The sequence below is a fragment of the Vidua macroura genome, chromosome 12 (assembly GCF_024509145.1).
Source record: "Vidua macroura isolate BioBank_ID:100142 chromosome 12, ASM2450914v1, whole genome shotgun sequence".
In the NCBI taxonomy this organism is placed as follows: domain Eukaryota; kingdom Metazoa; phylum Chordata; class Aves; order Passeriformes; family Viduidae; genus Vidua; species Vidua macroura.
The window spans coordinates 16,307,455-16,328,276 of record NC_071582.1 but is presented as its reverse complement, the minus strand read 5'-3'; the positions used below and the strand labels follow the sequence as shown (position 1 = coordinate 16,328,276).

At 45.5% G+C, this 20,822-nt stretch overlaps 1 protein-coding gene across 1 annotated transcript; it reads left to right on the top strand.

Annotated features, from left to right (window-relative positions):
- The first annotated feature begins 4,359 nt into the window (after positions 1 to 4,359).
- FAM174B (family with sequence similarity 174 member B) lies at positions 4,360 to 20,695 on the top strand. Its single transcript, XM_053988772.1, has 3 exons — positions 4,360 to 4,634; positions 11,606 to 11,737; positions 16,875 to 20,695. The coding sequence occupies exons 1-3, from the start codon at positions 4,360 to 4,362 to the stop codon at positions 16,876 to 16,878; spliced, it is 411 nt and encodes a 136-aa protein (XP_053844747.1). The 3' UTR covers positions 16,879 to 20,695.
- The last annotated feature ends 127 nt before the right edge of the window (positions 20,696 to 20,822 follow it).

The following is a 20,822-nucleotide window of genomic DNA, read 5'->3' as shown; positions in this document are numbered from 1 at the left end:
GAGCTGTTCTGACTGATTTTCCTGCAATGACAAAATAAGTGCCAATTCTGACGATGGTTCAGCTGCACTGGGAGATAGTGTAGAGGTTAAACCCAATTCTGTTTATTCCCTATCCCAGTCACTTCCATTCTGGATGGAGTCCTGCTACTTGGCAATCACTTTAACATCATCAATGAACCTCTAAAACCATCTGAGGCTGCAAGATTAGCCACTACCACCCCGACAAGTTTATTTCATGCAGCTGACATGAAGAAAACCAGTCTAAGGACACCATTTGCAAATAATCTTAAAAAAAGGCTTGAATAATTTGTCAGTTTCCTTCAGGTTGCACTTCAGCAGGCCAGCTAGGACAGACTGCATGAATAGGCAGTGAAGCAGTGGGAGGCAAAGTCATAATCGGCTTTTGTGTTCTTTGATTATTGTTATCCAAACTAAACAAAGATTTGTGGTTTACTGCTGTCCTTGCTTTCCCTGTTTTCTTTAGATTAACTGCTGCACTGCAACATTGTGTGTATTAGCAATATTGTAGAACCTGCTCCAGAGATAATCTCTGCACCCTAGCTTAATGACTGCACCAACCTCATTTAAAAGGAATCTGCTGCTTATCACAGACTTAAATTACAAGCCTTTTGCAGCAGTAACACTGTCTTATAATATCTGCAAAAAGCCATAAATGTTTTAGAGGGTTATAGAACTAACAGGCTAATGTAATGTGCTAACTAGGAATGTGCAAAGACTTGTCCAAGTAGATCTGAAGCTCCTGCTTTCCCTACACCACTGGTCTTCACTTAGCAGTAGAATGTATTTGCAGCTTTTGGACCACTCGTGATAGATGAGGCATTGCAGTTTTACTGCACTGCTGGTTGAGGTTATCTAGAAATAGTCACTGGAAGAATGATTAAATCTTGCAATTACCCTGTGCTCTCTTGTCTGACATCCAAGCTCAAACACTCTCTGATGGAGAGGTGATTGCTCCTTGAATTTATATCTCTGCTAGGAGCCTGGCTTTTTGCTTTTGAGATGTCAGAGGTGGGCTCATGGAGCACAGATATCTTACCAGCTCCATTTTATTTCCTTCCTTACTGGACCCTGGTCTTTTCCAGAAGCTGTATTACTCCTGCAGCAAATCCTTGGGAATGTAGTTTGCCTTATTTTGTACACATTTCATTTCTCTCACTGAAACACTTATTTATTCCTGCAAATCTAGTCTGCCTAAATCTGATGACTGAGCTAGCTTCCACTCCTTTGCTTATTTCTTTGCACAATTTCTTGCAAATTTCCCCCTATTCTGAGAGCTAAAAATACATCTGGGTCCTGCCTGGAGGCCATCTGAGAGCACAAAGGAAGGGGCAGCCAGAGCTTTATATGCATTGCTAAGCAGTGCATGAAGAACCTTCCCCACAAACAGGGCTGTTCCTGTATCAGGCATCCATAAATACAGAAATCTGCCATTCCCAGAAGCAATTGCATACAGAAACACGCTTGCTCCTTCTATTTAGCCAGCACAGACTCTTCTACAGAAAGTGCAATTGCTACGGAGAGCTCCAACTTGTAATGACACCAAACAGGTGTAAACGGGAAGAAAACTCAGCAGGGAGAAAAGCTACACCAACTCCCACCCCTGCAACCTGCAGAGCCTTCTCCTCCAGGAGTGTGTTTGTGTTGGGAATGAAACACAAGCTTCATTGGAGGGGAAACCAAATACTTTCTGCATTTTTCACTGTCTGAACTTCCTCTCGATTTCTCAAAGCTGTGTTCTTCTACCAAAACTCTAGGGAGCGCTGGCTTTCACAGCCACCACTGCTAAGGGGGAGATGAAACCAAGTTGTTGCTTCCTTGTTATCCAAGTGGGACTCTTTGTCCTACATACATGGAAAACATGACTTACTAGGTAAAATTGAAACCCCACAAATTAGTTCAGATCCCCAAAAGATGACTGTTCAGATAAAATGTTTATTATAGAAGGGCTGTTAAACTCCCCTTGCTCTCATTTATTACTGCTGTGTTCAGAACAAACCACATGATGTCATTGAAGAACAGAGTTGCGAAATCCCACATTCCAGACCAGGACCCAGGAATGATTCCCAAATTAGGCAAATGACATGGGAAATATCAGTAAAGATCTGAGGAGAAAAAAAAATGAACCTACAAAAAAGCCAAACCAAAACAAGAAATTCTGAAGCCACTTGAAACAAATTATGCTCTCCAAAACTGTTGTGTTAATGGCTCTTCACCTCCGATATATTCACTCAAACTGCAGGAGGTGGTTCTTGTTTTGGAAGTCCTTTACACATCTTCCCTCATCCTATGGGAAAGCACTCCTCTGCCAGGATGAATGCCAGAGGGATCTGGCAGAGGCTGGCAGCAGCTGGCAAACATCTCAGAACAGGCAAGGCCAGCAACAGGGTCAGTGTTTACAAATGATAACTCATTTGAGCAACGCTCACATCAGTGTTTGGGAAATAGCCCACACCACCAATCTGACCTCCTGCCCAGATGGAATTTTTACTGATTTATTTATTTTTTTCTGAACAGAAATAAACCAAGGCCCCATGTTGGAAACTGGGAAACTGCACAAAAGTCAGCAATGAAATAAACTCGGAACAATGCCCAATTCAGACGTCTAGGGGGCCTTCTGCTCAGTGTCCATGTCAAAATTTCCTCATACCAAAGAATTTCCTGCAAAACACACAGAAGGCTTTTATTACCGAGTGGGTGGCATTTGATACAGCATCCCAATTGGCCAGGGAGGCCAATGGACCAGGCATTATTCCACTGCCACCTCTCCAGAGGGACACTGCCTGCAGGAATACACCTCTGTCATCTGCACAGCTTAGTCACACATATAATATAGATCATACCCTGCCCTGCCAGCCGTGAAGTGCAGAGTTTAATAGGACAGAAATCAGCTCTTTCATCTCTCCCCTTTGTTTCACGTCATTTCAGTGCCAACGTGCCCCTCTCCCCGTATACAATTATTTAGCAGCGATGAAACTCTTGCTAATACTGAACACTGAAAGCAAAAGTTGGTTTTGGCAGTATTGTGGCACAGGCACTTTGCTCCCTCACTTACTCCTCACCTCGAACACTGTGTGCAGTTTTGGGTGCTACAATACAAGAAGGATATAAAGCCATAGAGAGTGTTCAAAGGAGGGTTATGAAGATGGTGGAGGATCTAGAGAAGGGTGGTTGGTCACTGGAACAGGGTAGGAGTCACGGCACCAAGCCTGACAGAGTTCAAGCAGCATTTGGATAATGCTCCCAGGTGGGATTTTGGAGGCTGTCCTCTGGAGGGCCAGGAGTTGTGTAATCCTTGTGATTCCCTTCCAACCCAGGATGTTCTATGATTCCTGTAATTGTATGACTTATGCTCCTTGTCTGGTTGGCTGATGGCACCACTCACATGCTCAGTGCCCCAGGATGGTTTGCAGAACAATGGCCGAGATTTTCTCTCATCTTACATTTTTAAAGATGTGAAAGATCTGTAAATACATTACCCTGGAAGCAGAGCCCTGATGATCAGTGAAAAGGCAAAAAGACATAAATCTGATGTACAATTGTTGATGTAGCAGCTGGGCCATGCTGACCCAGCAGCTCGGGAGGTCTGTGCCCTGTTTGATGGCAGTATGAACCCTGTGATTGTTTTGCAGCTGGGCCGATGTTTGTGTTGTAATTAAAAGTGGTTACAGAATCTCAGAAAGTTTTGTGGAGGGGAACCAGTATGATCATCGAAGTCCAACTCCAGGTGCTGCACAGGAGATGCCAACCATCCCACCCTGTGCCTGAGAGTGTTGTCCAAATGCTGCTTGAGCTCTCTCAGGCTCGGTGCTGTGACCACTTCTCTGGGCAGCCTGTTCCAGTGCTCAGCACCCTATGGCTGAGGAACCTTTTCCCAGTATCCATCCTAAGCCTCCCCGGACCCAGCTCCAGGTTCCCTCGGGTCCTGTCCGTGGTCACACAGAGCAGAGATCGGAGCTGCCCCTCCCGAGAAGCTGCAGCCCGCGGTGAGCTCTGCCCTCACTCTCCTCTCCTCCAGGCTGTGCCCTCAGCCGCTCCAGACCCTTCCCCACCATCGCATTCCCCTTTTATCCTCTCTAATAAGAGCTGTTCGTGCTGAGCGAGGGAGCGGCGCCGGCCGCGGCAGCAGCGGGACCCGAGGCAGCGGCGAGGCCGCGGGAAGCTCCGGGAGCGGAGGCTGCGGAGGCCCCGGGCCCGGCTGTGCCCGGCCGCGGGGCCCCGGCGGCGGCGGCGGCGGGAGGCGGCGCCTCTCGGGGGGCGGGGGCCGGGCCGGGCCGGCCGGCGCTGCCTTCCGGGGCTCGGCGCGGCGCGGCCGGAGCCGGGGCAGCCGGAGCGGGCAGGATGCGCCCCGCCGCCGCCCCGCTGCCGCTGCTCGCGGCCTCGCTGCTGCTGCCGCTGCTCCTGCCCGCCGCGCCCGCCGCCCGCGGCAGCCTGGAGCCGCCGGCGGGCAACGGCAGCCGCCCGCCCGCCGCGCCGGGCCCCGGCAACCACAGCGGGGCCCGGCTGAGCCCCGTGCCCGCGATGCTCCGCGACCTCTCCGCGCTCAAAGCCGCCGTCATCGGGGCCTGCGCGCTCACGGCCGCGCTCATCGCCTGCCTCCTGCTCCGCGTCTTCAGGTGGGCACCGCCCGCGGCAGCCGGCACCCGCGATCGGGGGCACCGAGGGGCCGGAGGGGGGAAGCCCCTCCTGTTTCATTATTTTATTATTTATACATATAATACGTATCTCACAGATAGTCATATATTATATAACCTGCTAGTGATGTGTTCAAAGCCCGGCCTCAAGCAGGCGTGTGTGGCTGGCCCAGCAGTCCCTGGGGTGCCGTGCGGGGCTGCCGGCCCGGCAAGCCCGCGCCTTCCTCCGCTCCTGCAGGAAATCGGGGCAGGAGCTGGGCTCCAGGTGGGGTTTTCCAGCGTGGGTACACCCGCTGCGTGGGGCCGGGGTGGGCACGGAGAGAAACGCGTGAGACTCCGCTGGAACATCTGGGAATACGTGGGGCTCTTGGCGGAGGTGGTGGTGGGCCGCTGGCATGGGTGCCCAAGGAGCCTGGCCTGGCCGTGGAGAGCACAGCCGGAGATCAGGCCCAGATGGCGAAGTGTCACAGCTCAGTGTCCGGCTGCTGGGCAGGGGCAGCCGGAAAGAGACGGGAGCAGCTGGTGCTCGGTGGCGGGAGGAGGCGAAGCCAAGGCTCAGGTGACAGAAGCAGTTTAACAAGTGGAGTTGGCAAATTCTTCCTTGTTCTGTCTTCAGGCAGCTCCTTTGTGCGTGGCTGAATGCTCTGCTTCTCCTACTTTGAACTAATTCCATGTAGGAAGAGCAGCGTTCACGATGGTAGTTTTCCAAAATGTGGTCTATAAACCGAAATGATACTTTCTGAAGAAATTGACATTTAACTGTATTCTACTTAAGTGTGTGCAGCAGCTGGCAAAGGCAATGCAAATAAATGTGCTCATAAAGTGATGTGGTTTGAGAGAGCCCAATAAAATGTTGAAGAGGTGTTTTTTTTTAATCAGTATGTCTGCTTTGCAGCTGTACAGAGTTGTCACAGACAAACAGGAGAATTGGTAGAAATTATATGAGCTAGAATTAGGAAGTCTATAACTAAGGCTTTTCATTCTGCACTAAGTTCCTTCTCCTAGTTCTGTGTGATCTTGGAGAGTTTATTTTCTTGACCACTGTTTCTTCTGAGTATAAAGCAATATCTTGTGTCAAGGAGACCTGGCTGAATATTGGTAGCCAAAGAAGGCAAACTGATAACCTTGGAAGGCCTTCCCTATACCATTATCAGCAAAAGCAGGTCCACGTTAAAGTCACCTTGGGAAAGATGGATTTATTCTCCCGTGCCAGAGTCATCATTATACAGCTGATCAGAGTTAATGCAGCATTAAAGATATGTTAAACACTCTCTGAGATGTCGTGTGTATCTTTGGTAGAACCTGCTGGGGAAGTGGAAAATGCAGCTATTGGCTTCTGAGTATGTTTCTTTATCTGACAGAGCACTTATTTGTAAACAGTTATCCCAGTTGCAAACGAGACAAGAATACCAACAGGTATGTTTGTACAGCATCACACTTGTAGCTGACAACACAGATCAGTGGAGATTCTGTTTCAGAAGAGATAAGGGATTTACCCTCAATAAATGTACAGCTTTTCTCAACCAGAATACAAGCTTTGTTCACACTTAGTCAAAAACATTGTGATTTTTTTCCCTGAAGGGTCATGAATTCCTATTAAAGAGATTTTGCTAAAATCCAATCTTTGATTAAACTTTCACTGTGAAATTATTCTGTGTTGCTGGAAGTAAATTATGTTCTTTTAGGAGTCATAGAGATGAAATAAACCAGTGATTGGTCAGATACTCGTCACAGGCATCGGATTAATATTTTATACATTTAAATTCATATATACATCTCATTTTTACATATTTTTCTGTTGATATTATATCTATTCCTTTTTTGTTTGAATAGGAATAGATACATTTCTAAAGCTTTCAGCTCAGTTCTTAAGGCAGCACTCAGAGATTCATCTTCAATCCTTTTGGAAATGCTATGCGCCAAATTTATCTGATGGTTGTGTGGTTCAGATTGTGGTATCACTCAAAGTGGTCTGAATTTCCTTTCTCTCTGTGGCTGCTGGGGTCTGTGAAGGCCAGCCAAGACTTTGCTATTTGTCTGCATGTGGCAAGGTCTAATTTGCTATAGTATTTATTTATTTATTCTTTTTTGCAAACTCAGTCCTTGGTTTGCTTTCTTTCTTACGCCCATGGGCTCTGCATTCTCCCAACCCAAAACCATTTCCACAACAAGCCAAATTCCATGTTATTCTCAATCAAATAGTTGGGTAGTTTGCATTACCATGAAACACAGTGTCTTGCAGCAGACTGTGTGTGGCTAAATTCACTCTTTGATCTGTGTTTTGGATTTTGCCTTTTTACCTCCATGTTCTGCCCTGGTTCTCTCCAATGGTGCGCCTCAGTTCATTCCATTGCAATGCAATTTTTGGGATCAGCTCACAGGAAACAAAATTTTTTGGATGTGGCCAACTGTGCTGGTGGACCATGTGCCTTCTAGGGAAATCTGATAAGTTACTTTTGCTCCAATGGGCCAGCTGAGAGCAACCCAAAGCTTTAGTTGCAGAAAACTCTGGTCTGTAAGTGTTTGCTTCATGTCTTGACCTGCCCTTGAACAAACAGAATCCAGGCTGGAAAGGCTGCTGTATATCTAGATTTCCAGAGAAAAACTACCTGCTTATTTTGCATTTCATTGCTTTGTTATTTTTCTTCTTGTTCAATTTTGATTTCTTCCTCAAATGCCACTTTGAGCTTTGTTTTCCAGTAATAGCAAAACTGGTATAAATGAGATTGAGGAGAGGTTCAAGCATATGATCATAAGATACAAGACCCTTTGTTCTATGAGCTGGACAGTTGCTCCAGGCCATCCAAGGCTTAACCCCAGAGAGTTTTACTGATTTAAAATTAATTGTATTATAACCAGTTACAGTACTCCAGCAAAGACAAGACTTCTGCTAGCAACAGGAAAGAAAAGCTCAGATTAAATTATGTTAATGGAGAAGAAAAAAAAAAAACCAAAATCAACCAAGCATCCAACCCCAAAATATATATCTGTGACCTATGTTGAAAGCCATGGGCAGGCTGCAGCATTGATCATGGAATCACAGAATCCATGGAATCACAGTTGGGGTTAGAAGGGACCTCAAATATCACCTCATTTCAACCCCCCCTGCATGAACAGGGACACTTTCCACTAGACCAGGTTGCTTAGGGTGCCATCCAACCTAGCCTTGAACACTTCAGGGGTGGGGCAGCCACAGATTTTCTTGGCAGCCTGTGCCAGGGCCTCACCACCACCCTCACAGTAAAGAATTTCTTGCTATTATCTAATTCAAACCTCCTGTTTTTTAGTTGGAAACCATTCCTCCTTGGCTTGTCACTACATGTCCCATCTCCAGAAAACACATGAGAACTTGGCTTAGTGCTTCAACTTTGTTGTATACAGCAGCATCCAGAGAGCAGAGGAGATATCCAGAGAGATCAACAGGAATGAAATATTGCTGATCTAATTCATCAGTTGGTAGGAAGCCTGGAGTTTCCTGAGGTTTTTAGTTCCATTTTTTTTTTTAACTGCTAAGGGAGTCCATGAACAGAAAATAAAGTGGTCCTAATTCCATTCTGCATATAACATTGCTGCAGTTCTAGGAGTGACTGGCTTAATCAGACTTCCAGTAAGCACTCTACTTAGAAGGGATAAGGGGTTTTTTTGAGTTTGGGTTTTTTTTTTTTTCCTTTGGTTTTTTTTTTTATTATTATTTACAGGGGATGTTCCCCTCCCTCTGTATCTCTTAGCAGGAGGTAAAAAATGCAGAGACCTCTCTCTCTGGGTCAGGAAAAGAATAATCTTTGAATGTCAGGGTTGTGGACTAAAATAGATTAGAGGCGTAAATAATACAATGAACCAGTGAGTTGATTCGAGCACTTACCCCACCACATGATGCCTCAGAAAGGAGGATGAAGTGCTGCATATGACTGGTGCTTGATCAAAATAGCCCCCGGTCAAAGTACAGCCACAAAGGCAGCGTTCTGCTCTCTGTGTCCTTCCCTGCTGTCTGCACAGGGGTGTGGGCTGGAGCAGGCAGACCCTGGTGCAGTGTGTGGTGCCTCAGCACTGGGTCTGTGGTGAAAGGTTCATATCCCTGCCCCCAGTTAGCCTGGGTTTTCCTTCCTCCTCATAATTCTGGGCAAGACCTGTAGCCTTCCCTCCTAAATTACAGGGGGTGGCTGAATCAGCAGAAGCAACAGGATTTTTTTAAGTGGAAGATGGTTTTCTGTGCTAAACTACACAAAACCACTTCTACCCTGGGGAGTGCATTGTCACTGTACAAGGGCCACACTCTGACCACAGCTTCCAGCATGCTTCTTGTTTGCTTTTAAAAAAACCCCACAAAATGAATGTGGCTGGAAATGAGATACTCATGAGGTCTGATGTCTCCTGCTCCTGTCCAGGAGGTCTCCAACGTTCATGAAACGTTTGTATTCTGTAGTTCCTGCCCTGTGCTGCTCTGCTGACTCTGCTGCCTGGTCCCACCTGCTGAATAAAGTGCTTTCCTTTTTGTGCTGTCATTGCTGATGGTTACAGGGATCACACTGAGGTTCAGTAGCTTTAATGTGAAACAGTTTCCTGACAGGCAGCCTTATTCAGTGTGCATGTAGGGAAACTCCCAAGGCTTCCCTGCAAAATTAGCTCGGGTAATTCTGGTATTTATGAAGCCTGGGGGAGTTGTGCAAATGAGAAAACGGACTACTGGAAAGCAGATTAATGACAAATTAGCTAGATAATCTGGGGTGGGATTGAGGAAGGGGTGGGAGGGAAAGACCTTTTTGCTTTATCAATGGCAAACAACTGGTTGTAGCAGCTTAGCCAAAAACCAGCAGCAAAATGAGCTTCCTTCCTGTCCTAGATGAACACCATCATTAAGTGAAGTTGTGGGGATTAATAGGTCACTGTACAGTGAGTTCTGCTCCAGGTCCTCTTAAAAGTGTAGCCCAAATAGACTAATTAATGGCTGGAGGCAAAAGAATTCTAGTTTCCCATTTCCAGAAATATCTGTTCTGCAGTAATTTATTTAACCACTCTATTATTAACAGTTTTAAGATGAACTCTGTGGAACAAGTTACATTTTCTAATGGAGGGAATGAGGGAGGAGTGGTCTCAGTAAAGTGGGCCTGATACTTGGGTAGGATCTTAAATGGAACCCTTGGAAACCCCCTGTAGCCTGTGTGTGAGTGCAAAGTGGTAAGGCTGTGCTTGGTTGGTTCTGACAGGTTAGTCTTGGTCTGTGTTTAGGCTTCCCAGCATGACTAAATATTTCATGTAAAAACAATGTTTTACTTGCAAGAGGAGACCTCCCTGCTGCTAGATCACTTTGCTGCGAGATTTTAGCAGGGAAGCAGAGTAACGAAGAAGTGGTTTCAAAAGGATTTTCAAGTGTTTGGGTTAAGAGTCCTACTGTACTGGATATAAAATTGCTTGTTTCAACAACAGCAGTAAAGGAGCAAACCACCCCGTGCTCTGTGTGACACAGCAGCACAGAGCAGCACAGATAGCTCTAAAGATTAGACCAGGAGTTGACTTTCTTCTCACTCCTGATGCAACCTCAGCCTTTAGAACAGGGAGGAAATGCAAACTGCTTCATCCCAAGGGCTGGGACCTGTTTGTTCAGCCTTGGACTACTGCCCAAAAGCAGTGCTTGGCAGAAGTACTGAGATTTCCACATCAGAGCTGGTCACTGATTTAAATTTCCTTATCTTTAAGCTTAGAAGGGACACTGTGGTGGAGATGCACACTCAGGGCTGGAGTCCCAGTGTCTCTGCAGTGCTCATACCCCAGCTCCTCTTGCTGTGTAACTGTTTTAAAGACTTCTTGAGGCAAAAGCTGTGCTTTTGGATCCAGCACACCTCGCATGATGTGCCAGGGGAGGGCTTCTTGATGGTGAAAGTGCACTTGGGATGTGCTGGCTGCTGAGAGCACTAGCTGTGATTACCAAAAATCTGCTGGACTGCTTGCTTGTACCTGCACCAGCTCCCTTGTCATGCTTGGCAGGTAGCAGTTTTGTTTGCTAAAAGGTGTAGGGGAAAGTTCTGCATTTTGTTAACGAAAACCATCCACTTTTCTCTCAGAAGGTTGGCCGAGTACACATCAACACGTTCTTGAATGTATAATCACAAAAATGCATTCATGCATGAGCAGTGTGACCTTCCTAGTATGTATGAAAACAGTAGGTGAAGTAAAAAAAAAAAAAAGGACCCACACAATTCAAGCTAGAGGCAGAGAATAAGTTGAAAAGCCACACACAAAGTGTTTATTAATTGAAAGTAAGTGTTAGAAAATAGATCTGTCAAAACCGTGGGATGTGCAGGTGTGTAAGCATCTCCATTTACAAGGGAAGGTAAGGCTGTCATCCGTGGGAGGAGAGGTGGTAGGTACAGTTAGCTTTGAACAATGGTTGATTATTTTTCATAGCACCTGCACAGATGGAGCCTGAAACTGCTTCAGATGTAACTCAAGGTTGTTGCTGTGGGACCCCTGAGCTTGGCCTGATGCAAGGAAAGCGAGCAGGCAATTTTGTACCCAGGCAGCATCACCTCCTTGCTCCTAATCCTGCCTAGAACATTCCCATGGCTCAGCAGGGCTTAACCTGTGCTTTCTCATCTGAGCATGTTCACTAAACCAGTGGCTGCTTCAGCTGATTAAGCCCATGTCTCACTTATTGCGTGTGGCAGCAGGAGCACGTGGTGGCTGCGGCGTTCGTGTGCCTGCCCTGGGTGCCAGAGCATCTCTGGTTTGTCAGCAGTGGAAAGACTGACATTGATCTGGATTGCAGCTGACGAGGAACTGCTCCACACACAGGCACCAGCAGTGGCCTAGGAAAGCAGCAGGAGGGGACAGAGGCTGGTTCTGCAACTTTCCTATTAGGGGGTCTGAATCCAATAGAGTCAGAGCTGGTGGGAGCAGCTTCAGCCTCTGCAAGGAATGCTGTATAAAGGCAGTCTTTTCCCACCTCTGTGTTTCAGGTCTGGCAAGAGGATTAAGAAGACCAGGAAGTACGATATAATCACCACCCCGGCCGAGCGGGTAGAAATGGCTCCTCTGAACGAAGAAGACGACGAGGATGAAGACTCAACAGTGTTTGATGTGAAATACAGGTACTGCTGCCATCCATCCAGTTAGACTTGCTCACTGAGCTCTTGTTAGTGAAGAGAGCTCTTTTATTTCTCTGCTGGGCTAACTTGGCAGGGATGAGGCAGTCACAGTCTCCCTCTTTGCCCAAGCATTATCCCTTTCCTTTACACTCCTTGGCCTATTCCCAGAACACACGGCTCTGTCCTCCCCTGCTCCTGCAATAACCCTGTCACTACCCCAGGCTGTCTGTACTCCTCTTTCCCCTGCAGAGCAGCACAACGGGATACACGTGCCCCAAATAGCTGACAGGGTTTCACAGACTGAACTTCCCCTCTCGGGCAGCTGCTGGCAGTCCTTGCTGTGTGCTCACACTGGATGGAGGGCTGTGGATCAAGGGTCGTGGATCCAGGGCTTCTTTCCCAGGCACTGCTGTTGCTATGAGCCTGGGAGGGAAATCAGAATGAATCTCCACAAGATTTGTACCAGAGCACTCCTGTGTTGGTCTGTGACAGAGAGGACTGTGGGGCCCTCACTGATGCTGTTAGCAGTTACCCCGTAGCAACAAACTTTCCTTAAATATGTTTGTCTTTTTGAGATGGAAGTGGTGTGACAGCCCCAAACTTCTGCTGCCTATTCTGGGCATGAAGATTTATGGCAACAACTCAGCACATAAAGATGCTGTTTGTTGATTTATGGCATCAGGGTATCTGCATCTTTTATTTTTGTTTGCATCAAGCCATCCACACTATTCGAGTTGTGTTCTCATCCAAATAAGGCCTACTCTAAAATCTGTCCTACTTCGGCTGAAATAAGCTCTCCTAATTATAAAAATACAGATCTTGACAACTTATAACTGGAGATTTTACAGACTTTACTCGCATTGCCCATCTCCTAACTTTGGAAAAGGGGGAACACCACATCTGCTCTGAGCACATGTGTGCCAACATCTGAACCACATACCACTGTATGCTCCACTGGTTGTTTCCCAGATTACTGCATTAGTTCTCTATAAAAATCAGGAAACAGTTGAGAGCCATGAAACAATGAAGGGTGTGAGTCAAGCCTTTGTGTGTAAAACAATTAGTTTTTCCTATCAGTCCTTACCTGACTTTTGCTGTTCCCTGTAGCTGCCCTGTGTTTGCTCTAATAATTTCAGCTTGTGCAGTTTGTACTTTGGGATCGAGCTTTGTTAAACCCAGAGTGCAGAGATCTGAGTTGCCATGGCTGTTTAAACAGCCCCCGTGTCCCACCCTCTTCCTTTTAACTCCATACTTTCTCTGTGAACTTTTGGAAATGGGATCTGAGGGTTTTATCCCCAAAGAGTGAGAACAGAAGAATCTCAGTCATGGACAAGATGTTTAAAAGTGAAATAGTGGATGAACAAAGAGAGCTTGCTGGGGACCATTTATCTCTTGAGAGCAGTGTTTGTGTTATCTGACATTGCTTCCCTGGAGCAGGAACCCTGCCACTGTTACTGAAGGTATCAGCTCATCCTGGGTCCCTGTTCTTGGCCAACTAGTCCTCCTTTCAGCTGTGGGAATTCTTCCTTTCTGCCACAGTGCAACAGCTATTAAATTGCACATTTTCTGCAGTGCTTGCTGTTTCAGGCACATTTTTGTTTAGCTCAAACAGAGCTACTCAGTTTGGAGGGGAAGATCTTCTTACAGACAGCCCCTTAGCAGTGCTGATTTTGGGAAAGCTTCTTTGAGGATACATTTGCTGTAGAAGGTATCAAGCTCTCTGGTTCCTTTGTGCAGCTTGGAGATTATATCCCAAAGAGTTCAGAAATCCTGTCACCAGTAAAGAGACTCCTTTGCAAGTTGGAGCTGCTGAGTTTGACCACTGACAACCCCATTGAACTAGTCAGGACTTTTTTCATAGGTAGTTGTGTTCAGATGGGAAGAGAGGGATAGAGCTGCAGAAAGGGCAGCTCAGACTTGTCCACAGGGAGTGATGGGACAAACTTCTTACAGGTCTTCTCTTGGTGTATCTGCCTCAGTCCTCCCCTGCCCCCCAAGCTGGTATTCATGGTGTGGGAGGCTCTGAGCTGGTTTTTTTGAGATCCCCTCCCATTGCTGAAAGATCCGTGCTGGCACTTGCATCTTTATTTGGGGGAGTGATTGAGATTCTGTGCTCTCTCCCCATGTAATGCAAACAGCTCTCTAATTAAAAGGCAGTTGGTGTGGAGCAGCAACAGGAGAAGCGACATTTACCTCTCCAATTGGTTCTCGTGCAGTTAATTTTCTTTCCTTTAATGCTCTGTCCTTGTGCAGATTTGTTTCCAGTCTTACATGAGGCATCAAAGAACCGCAGACAGTGTAAATTGGGCTGTTGGATGAAGGTCATTGCTATTTTTTTCCATTTTTTTAGGAGGCTTTAAAGTTTTAGGCTCCCAGTAGTTCCCCCCCCCCCCCCCCCCCCGGCTTCCCTTGGGCAGTGGAGCAACAAGAAATAACCAGCTTCCTCCAGTAAGGCAGACTAATGAGACCACTTCAAAATCTTACCCAAACACAGTCCTTTCTGTGGATGCAAAAGCCACCCACTGCTGCCTCTGTCGAATGTGTGCTGGATCAGATCCCTCTTTGCAACCTCATTCCAGTAGCAGAGAAGCAGCTCTGTCAATGGCCTCTAATCCTGCAGGCACAATTTCTGCGTGAAAAGGGGTGGAAAGTATGAAACAAAGATTTTCACAGAGTAAATGTGCCAGATCACTTGGACATTGACACCTCCTTAAAAAGCTTCATGGAAACCACTGTTTTAATATGTGTGTTTCTGTATGTATTTGCTCTGCTGTTGAGGGAGGCATTTGGATAAAAAGTTCAGAAATTGTTCTGAAATTACTATGAAGCTACACAAAGAAAGCAAACGGAGCAATGGAAAGAGTGTTTGTTTCTTGATCACTGATTCAATCTGTGCTGAAGGCCAAAAAGTGTTCTTGTCCAGTTGATTCCTGGACCATATGAACTGTATTGGTCATCATTTCCCAGATGTCAGATGGTTTTTCAAGTTTTATGATGGGATTTGCTGCATATCTTCAAAAATGAGTTAGTGGAAAGCTAGATCGCACTCTCCATATGTGCTTTTTCTCATCCTACAAATAGATTTTGATTTGAAGATTTCCCTCTCCTCTTTGCTCCTTTAGTTCTTTCTTTCAGGAGGGCAGGGGGAATTTGCACAGATTCTGTGATCTCTGTCATGGAGCTAAGCCATCAATTCATCAGGCATTTGGCACTCAGGGATACTTGAGTAGAGAGCAGTGAAGTAAAGTAGGTTACAGGCAAACATCCCCAACAAACTGGTGTCCATCCCCCACCACAGAGCACTCTGCTTATTTTGTATAATAAGAGAAAAGAGATTAAAACAGCTGCAAAAAGAACCAGTTTCTGAAAAGGTAAATAAAATTGTTAGCTTGTTAAGCTTATTAACTCTAGCGAGGCTCATTGGGGGATTTCTTGTCAGCTTCAATAGGAAACTGAAAACAGGTTCTGAATAAATTCCGTGGCGCCTTGCACATGAAAGGCTTTGAAAGCACTTCAGTAATCTGGGATATCAGCAGTGACTCCTCTCCCTGCTGACTTGCAGCTGTTGGAGGCAGTGAGTTCTGTTCTTGCCTCACTTGCTGGGCCCAGCTGGGGGAATTTCACAACTGTCCAGGGCCATATGTGCCATGTGACAGCCCAGAGCTGGGGAAAGAACTTGGAATTTAAATGCTAGTCCTGGTGTCAGGCTCCTAAATAAATACTGATAGGAAGTTTTTCTTGGGGCAGATTGAAGCCTCTGTCCTTCCTGTCGGCTGAGTAAAATTCCTCAGTTTGTTTTCCCTGTGGATTGTCATTTTTCCTCTAACAGCAGCAGCACTGGCAGAACACAGAAGTGGTTTAGGAATGCATCTTCCAAAGTGCTCTTGAAAGGAGAAAGATTTATGTGTAAGGAGCAGTGGCAGGCTGAAGGAAGAGGACAGGAAGATTTATTCAACCATTGTGGGACTAAAGGGCTTTTGAGAACTTGCAGGATGTTTTAGAGGAAAGATGCACCACATGTAAGGGCTGGATTCTAGATTCATCCCTTTTTCAGGCACTGATAGCATTGAACTGTAGAGAAACATCTTCAGCACAACTTCAGAGCTCAGCCTTTGATGTACCCAAGTCTTGGGAGTCTGTAAAATATGGGTTACACTACTGGTGTCTTCTCTAGGACTACATCCTTTCCAGGTGCTGACTGCCTGTGCAGCTCTGAATGGAGCATGGATTGTTCTGTTTGTTACTGTGAGGTGTTCACTCTCAAGGGAGCAGCTCTAATGGATTTTTTTCTAGTGAAAGCTGCAGGCAATTCTGGATGATGCCAGGTGAATTGTACTGGGGTTTATAGCAGCTTATTTTTTTTTCCCCCAGCAGGGAGCAGTGACAAGTTGTGTGTAAATAGAGGGGTATCATTTATCCTCATCTGAAAGGAGTGCAAATCACCAACACAGGCAGCAGCTCACTATAAATACAACAAATTGCCAAAGCTTTGGTGCTACTATTAAGGATTTCCTATAGGCCCACAGCAGGGGAGAAAAATAGATAGTCAAAAAGCAATTTTTGCTGGGTTTTGAAGGCCAGTTCTTTCCTGATGCTACTGTGACAGTTGTTGCAGAGCACACCATGTTCTGCTGCTCTTGCAGTCCTATGGGTGGGCTCTTGCCTCCTTCCTGCAGTGTAACAGGTTCCTGTTAAGATTTTTTTTGAACCCTGAAGCAGTTAGGGCATCAGAAGGAACGTCCATAGCAAGGAGGATGATCCATGTGTGTTGATGGGCAAGGTGTCCACTCGTGTGTAAAAGCTGTGAGATGCAGAATGTGATTTCATGTGCCTCCCTGTGCACATTCCCTTCTCTGCTTTGCACAGTGACTGGCCACAGGATCTTCCAGCATCTGGCCTTTCTCTCATCTAACTCTGCTTTTGTGTTCCCTTGGTATCTCTTCTCTGGCATGGCACTAACATCCCATCACTGGCACCAGATACACAAACTGCTGGAATTGGTGGCAATCCCACCATGCTGCCTTTTCATTTGTGGCCATTGGGATTTTTTTTTTCTCCGCTTCACACATGAGTTCTCATCTCTGCCTGTGAGTAATTTTAATTGCAAATCTCCAGCTGTACTAATTCTTCTGCTTTCCAGGTAAAGCAGCTCCATGGAGCGTCGGTGCCCTGCAAGACGTCATTCTGCTGTCGAGGGACCTGCTGAACCCATAACTGTGAAAGGGGAGGCTTTCATCTCTGCAGCGTTACAACCTCACCTCCTCGAGGTGCTGTTTGTACAGCAGGCTGTGGATCTTCTGACTAAAACAGCACCATTTGGTTCCCTGGTGTCCCAGCTCCTGCGTTGGAATGACCAGAGTTCCTCTTTGCAAACTGGGCTCTCTTGCTTTAAGAGAGCTGCAGTGTCACCAAAGCATTACAAGGTGCAGCTCCTTATGGTCTAAATAAGTTTTGCAGAAGGAGGAAGACAAGGAAGATTAAACCAAGCTGCCCCAAGGACTTATTTTCTAAAATCCTAATTCAACACTTCAGTCACTGTTAAACTTCAGTCATTGTTAAATGGATCATATGCTTAAAAAAAATCAAGAAGTATTTTTTGGCCTTACAGAGGTGACTTAGGACTTAAGATGGTAAAAATGTAAGCCATGCTGAAATGCCACAGTATCTTTGGTGTAGGGTTTGGGTGGGAAGGGGTTGGGAGGTCGATTCATGTGGGAAATTTTCTTGACTTGCTACTGATTTTTTTTTAAACAACAATTGCACTAAGTTTTCATGATGACACTCTCATTGTCCCAAGGAGCTCTGATCAGATCAACTTCAGTAAGTGAGACCACAGGGAAATAGGAAGAATCAGGCATGCTCTAAACTACAACAATCTTGGATTAAAGAAGATATATTTTTGTAATTTTCTGCCCTTCCACTGGGAGTAAAACCAGTGTTTTATACTGCCTTGTGCTGACTGTAACTTGTCTACAATTCATTATCTTTTTCTAAGCAAAGTAAGTCCTCATGTGGAATGATTGGATTGCAGAAAGAACATGTCTTACTTTTCATGGAAGCTTCACGTAAGTGATCTTATTCTCTGTCAAACTGGAAGTTTTCCCTTACTACCTGCTTGACAAAGCTCATTTAACTCAAGGACGATTTTTAGCTGTTGTTCCCTGCTGTGCTTTGTGCTGCAGAGGTCAGAGCTGTGGGATGACACTGTGGGAATTAGATTGCTGCATCTGGAAAGGTCGGGTTTGGGGGACCGCAGGCATCCAGGCATTCCAGGCCAGCGGTAGAAAGGGCAAACCTAACTGGGTTAGTTTCTTTCCTTTGTGGTTTTCCTTTAGAGTAACCACAGATGAAGTTCAGACTTTACTGTTTACTGCACTCCTGAACACCTTCTATTTTGTGTTTTTAAGCTGGCTGAAACCTTGCTTTTCTTGGGGAACGCATATTTTCCAATTGTTTTAGGATTGTCCCACTGTTTGCTTGACCCTCTCCCAGCCTTGCAGTTGCAATCCCTCAAGGAGACTGCAGTTTCTGGCAAAGCACCAGCCTTGCAGCAGGCTGCCACTTTTGGATTTTTTTGGATTTTTATCTTTTTTTTTTAAAGCCCTATTGAGATTTGAGACTTGTTGAGAAACCAGACTGCTTTGTCATAATACCATGACCTGTGCCAGTTCTGTGTGGTTCCTCTTGGCCCTTCAGTCAGTAAAAGGAGGTGAAGAGGAATTTTTTTTCCTTTCCAGCAGCCTTGTACATTCATCCCAGCAGCTGCCATACCACAGCTTGCTTTCCCCTAGCTGTGACTCAGCAAAGGCTTTGCAGACAGCCAACTCAGCCTGGATGGAAAAATCCCAAAGCAGACTGTTGTGTTAATAGTAGTCATCAAGGCAATATAAAATGTTCTGTTATTTTCATTCATGGAATAGTACGAGTCATTCTGTGCCACTGTTACCAAGCAATATTTGACATGTCAGCTGCGAGGTGAGGATGGGCTGGGCAGGTTGTTCTGGCTGGCAGGAATCTCAGGGAACAGAGAGTGGAATGATGCTGCAGGTTCAGGTGAGGTCTGGAGCTCTTTCCTCACCTTGATAAAACAGATTTCAGGCTCTAGGCTGGATGCTCCAGAAGGAAATAATGAGTTTCTTCAGGGCTGCAAGACTGAAGGCTGGGAATTGAACTTCTTGGGCAGACCAAGCCCTTTTGAAGTCAGAGAAGTGGCAATGCTGAGAGGAGAGAGGGAGGTTAAAAGCTTCTGTTGGCATTTGTGGAAGGAAAGGACAGGATGAGGTGGCTGCCCTGCCTGTGCAGGCACCATGGCAACGTGTTCATGCCCACTCTCCTGCCACACTCATTAAGCTGAGCATCAGGCACTCTCAGAGTGGAGACAGGGAATGAAACCATCTCTTTGCACAAAAGAAAGGCAAGACCAAGTTATGTAGGAGAGAGATGCGAAGAAAATATGCATGAAGGGCACTTCTGCCTTCTGAGCAAGTCGGTTCTTGAAATCAGTTTTTCCAGCAGCTTCAGGTCACTTGCTGAGTTAGGCTGGCAAAGGCCTTCTGCTCCTCTTGCTTGGAGCTTAAAAAAACAAAAAAAATCCCACTATTTTCACAACATGGCCAAATCTCAATGGTGGACAGGGACCAGGTATTTAAGATGTTGAAGATGGAGGTGCTCAACAGCAGCTGGGATTTCCTGGTTCCTTGAGGAAGTCCCAACCTGTGTGCCGTAAGCTAAAAAGTGCTTATAGGGAAGCAGCAGCTGCTTGGTGGAAACAAAAGGTCAACCTGACCAGTTGCTCACAGTCATGAAAATAATCCAAATGCTTTGTCTGATACTCAGTTGCTGTTGCAAATGTGAGGCAATGTTTACCTCTACAAAACTTGCTGTATGTGATTTAAAGTGTCTGGTTAAATATTCTATAGCTATATTTAGTTAAGATTTTAAGAGCACTTGATGTGACTCATCTAATAGTATATATATGAATATTTTTTTAATTGTAGAAATCAGTTTAAAACATAGTTTTAATAATTTGAACTGTTTGGTTCAGGTAGTTCTAGGAGTTCATCAGAGAAGAAATAGCCATTAACCACTACATGAGTTTTTTACCTTAATGTTCTGTGTATCTTACACTGCAGATTTAATCTGATTGTGACTGTAACGTGTCTTAGTATCTGCTGCTATTTTGTGTTGCGTAGTCAAACTTGCTTTGTTCAAGAGCATTTTAAAAGGCATATTTTTTTGTTACAGAAAATGAAAACAGAAATGTTATTACAGCTGTCTGTCTGTAGCTCACTTACTGCTTACAGAATCCTCCAACTCCTGGCTGAGGCAGAGTGTGTGAGTCAGAGGCTTTTCCCTTTGTGCATGTGAAGGGAAAACCCTGCACAGAATTGCAGCTGCTTTACTCCAGCCACAGCCCTGTCACCAGAGATTACACTTGAGAAGCCAGAAATCAGTGTGCCATGCTTACCTGCAGAACTAAGTACACAGATAGCTTTGTATTTGCATTTTCCCCCCTTTTATTCCCTGAAAGTTGCAGAGATGACTGCAAACACTTGTTTATAGCACACTGACTCTGTGACCCTCTATTGTTTATCTTAAGACCAAACTTACTTGTAACAGTCTACAGACACTAATGAACTTTGAATACATAGACACTAATTAACACAAACACTTTGTTCATAAGTGTTCCCTCTAATTCCATGTACATGGTATAATCTCTGCAGGGTGGTGGGCTGTGGTTTTTGTTAAAGATATTTCCTTGTTAGGTAAGTTTCTGCTGCTGCAGTTTGTGTGTGAGGAGGTATCAGGACCATGTGTTCAGTTTTGTGCAATTGCTTTGAAGTTTTTTTAAAAAGAATTTGTCATTGTGACCAAAGCTTCTTTTTAAGGAAAAATTGGTTGCGTTTGAATGGACTTCATGTGTTTCAGTAGAAACTGCCATCATTAAACATGTTCTTGAAATCCCTGTGCTGTGTGTCATGTTTAAGGCAGGAAAGGGAAAGGGCTGATGCTTTTTGGAGTGAGGTGGATGTCAGAGCTCCTGTGTGCTCCATTGTTAGAGGATTGCAAGTCCCTTTGTCCTGTGACT

Bases quoted from the DNA above. Each gene is read 5' to 3' on its own strand.
- FAM174B (XM_053988772.1), top strand. From the start codon at position 4,360: ATGCGCCCCGCCGCCGCCCCGCTGCCGCTGCTCGCGGCCTCGCTGCTG. The intron at 4,635-11,605 runs GTGGGCACCGCC...TCTGTGTTTCAG, and splicing joins CTCCTGCTCCGCGTCTTCAG to GTCTGGCAAGAGGATTAAGA.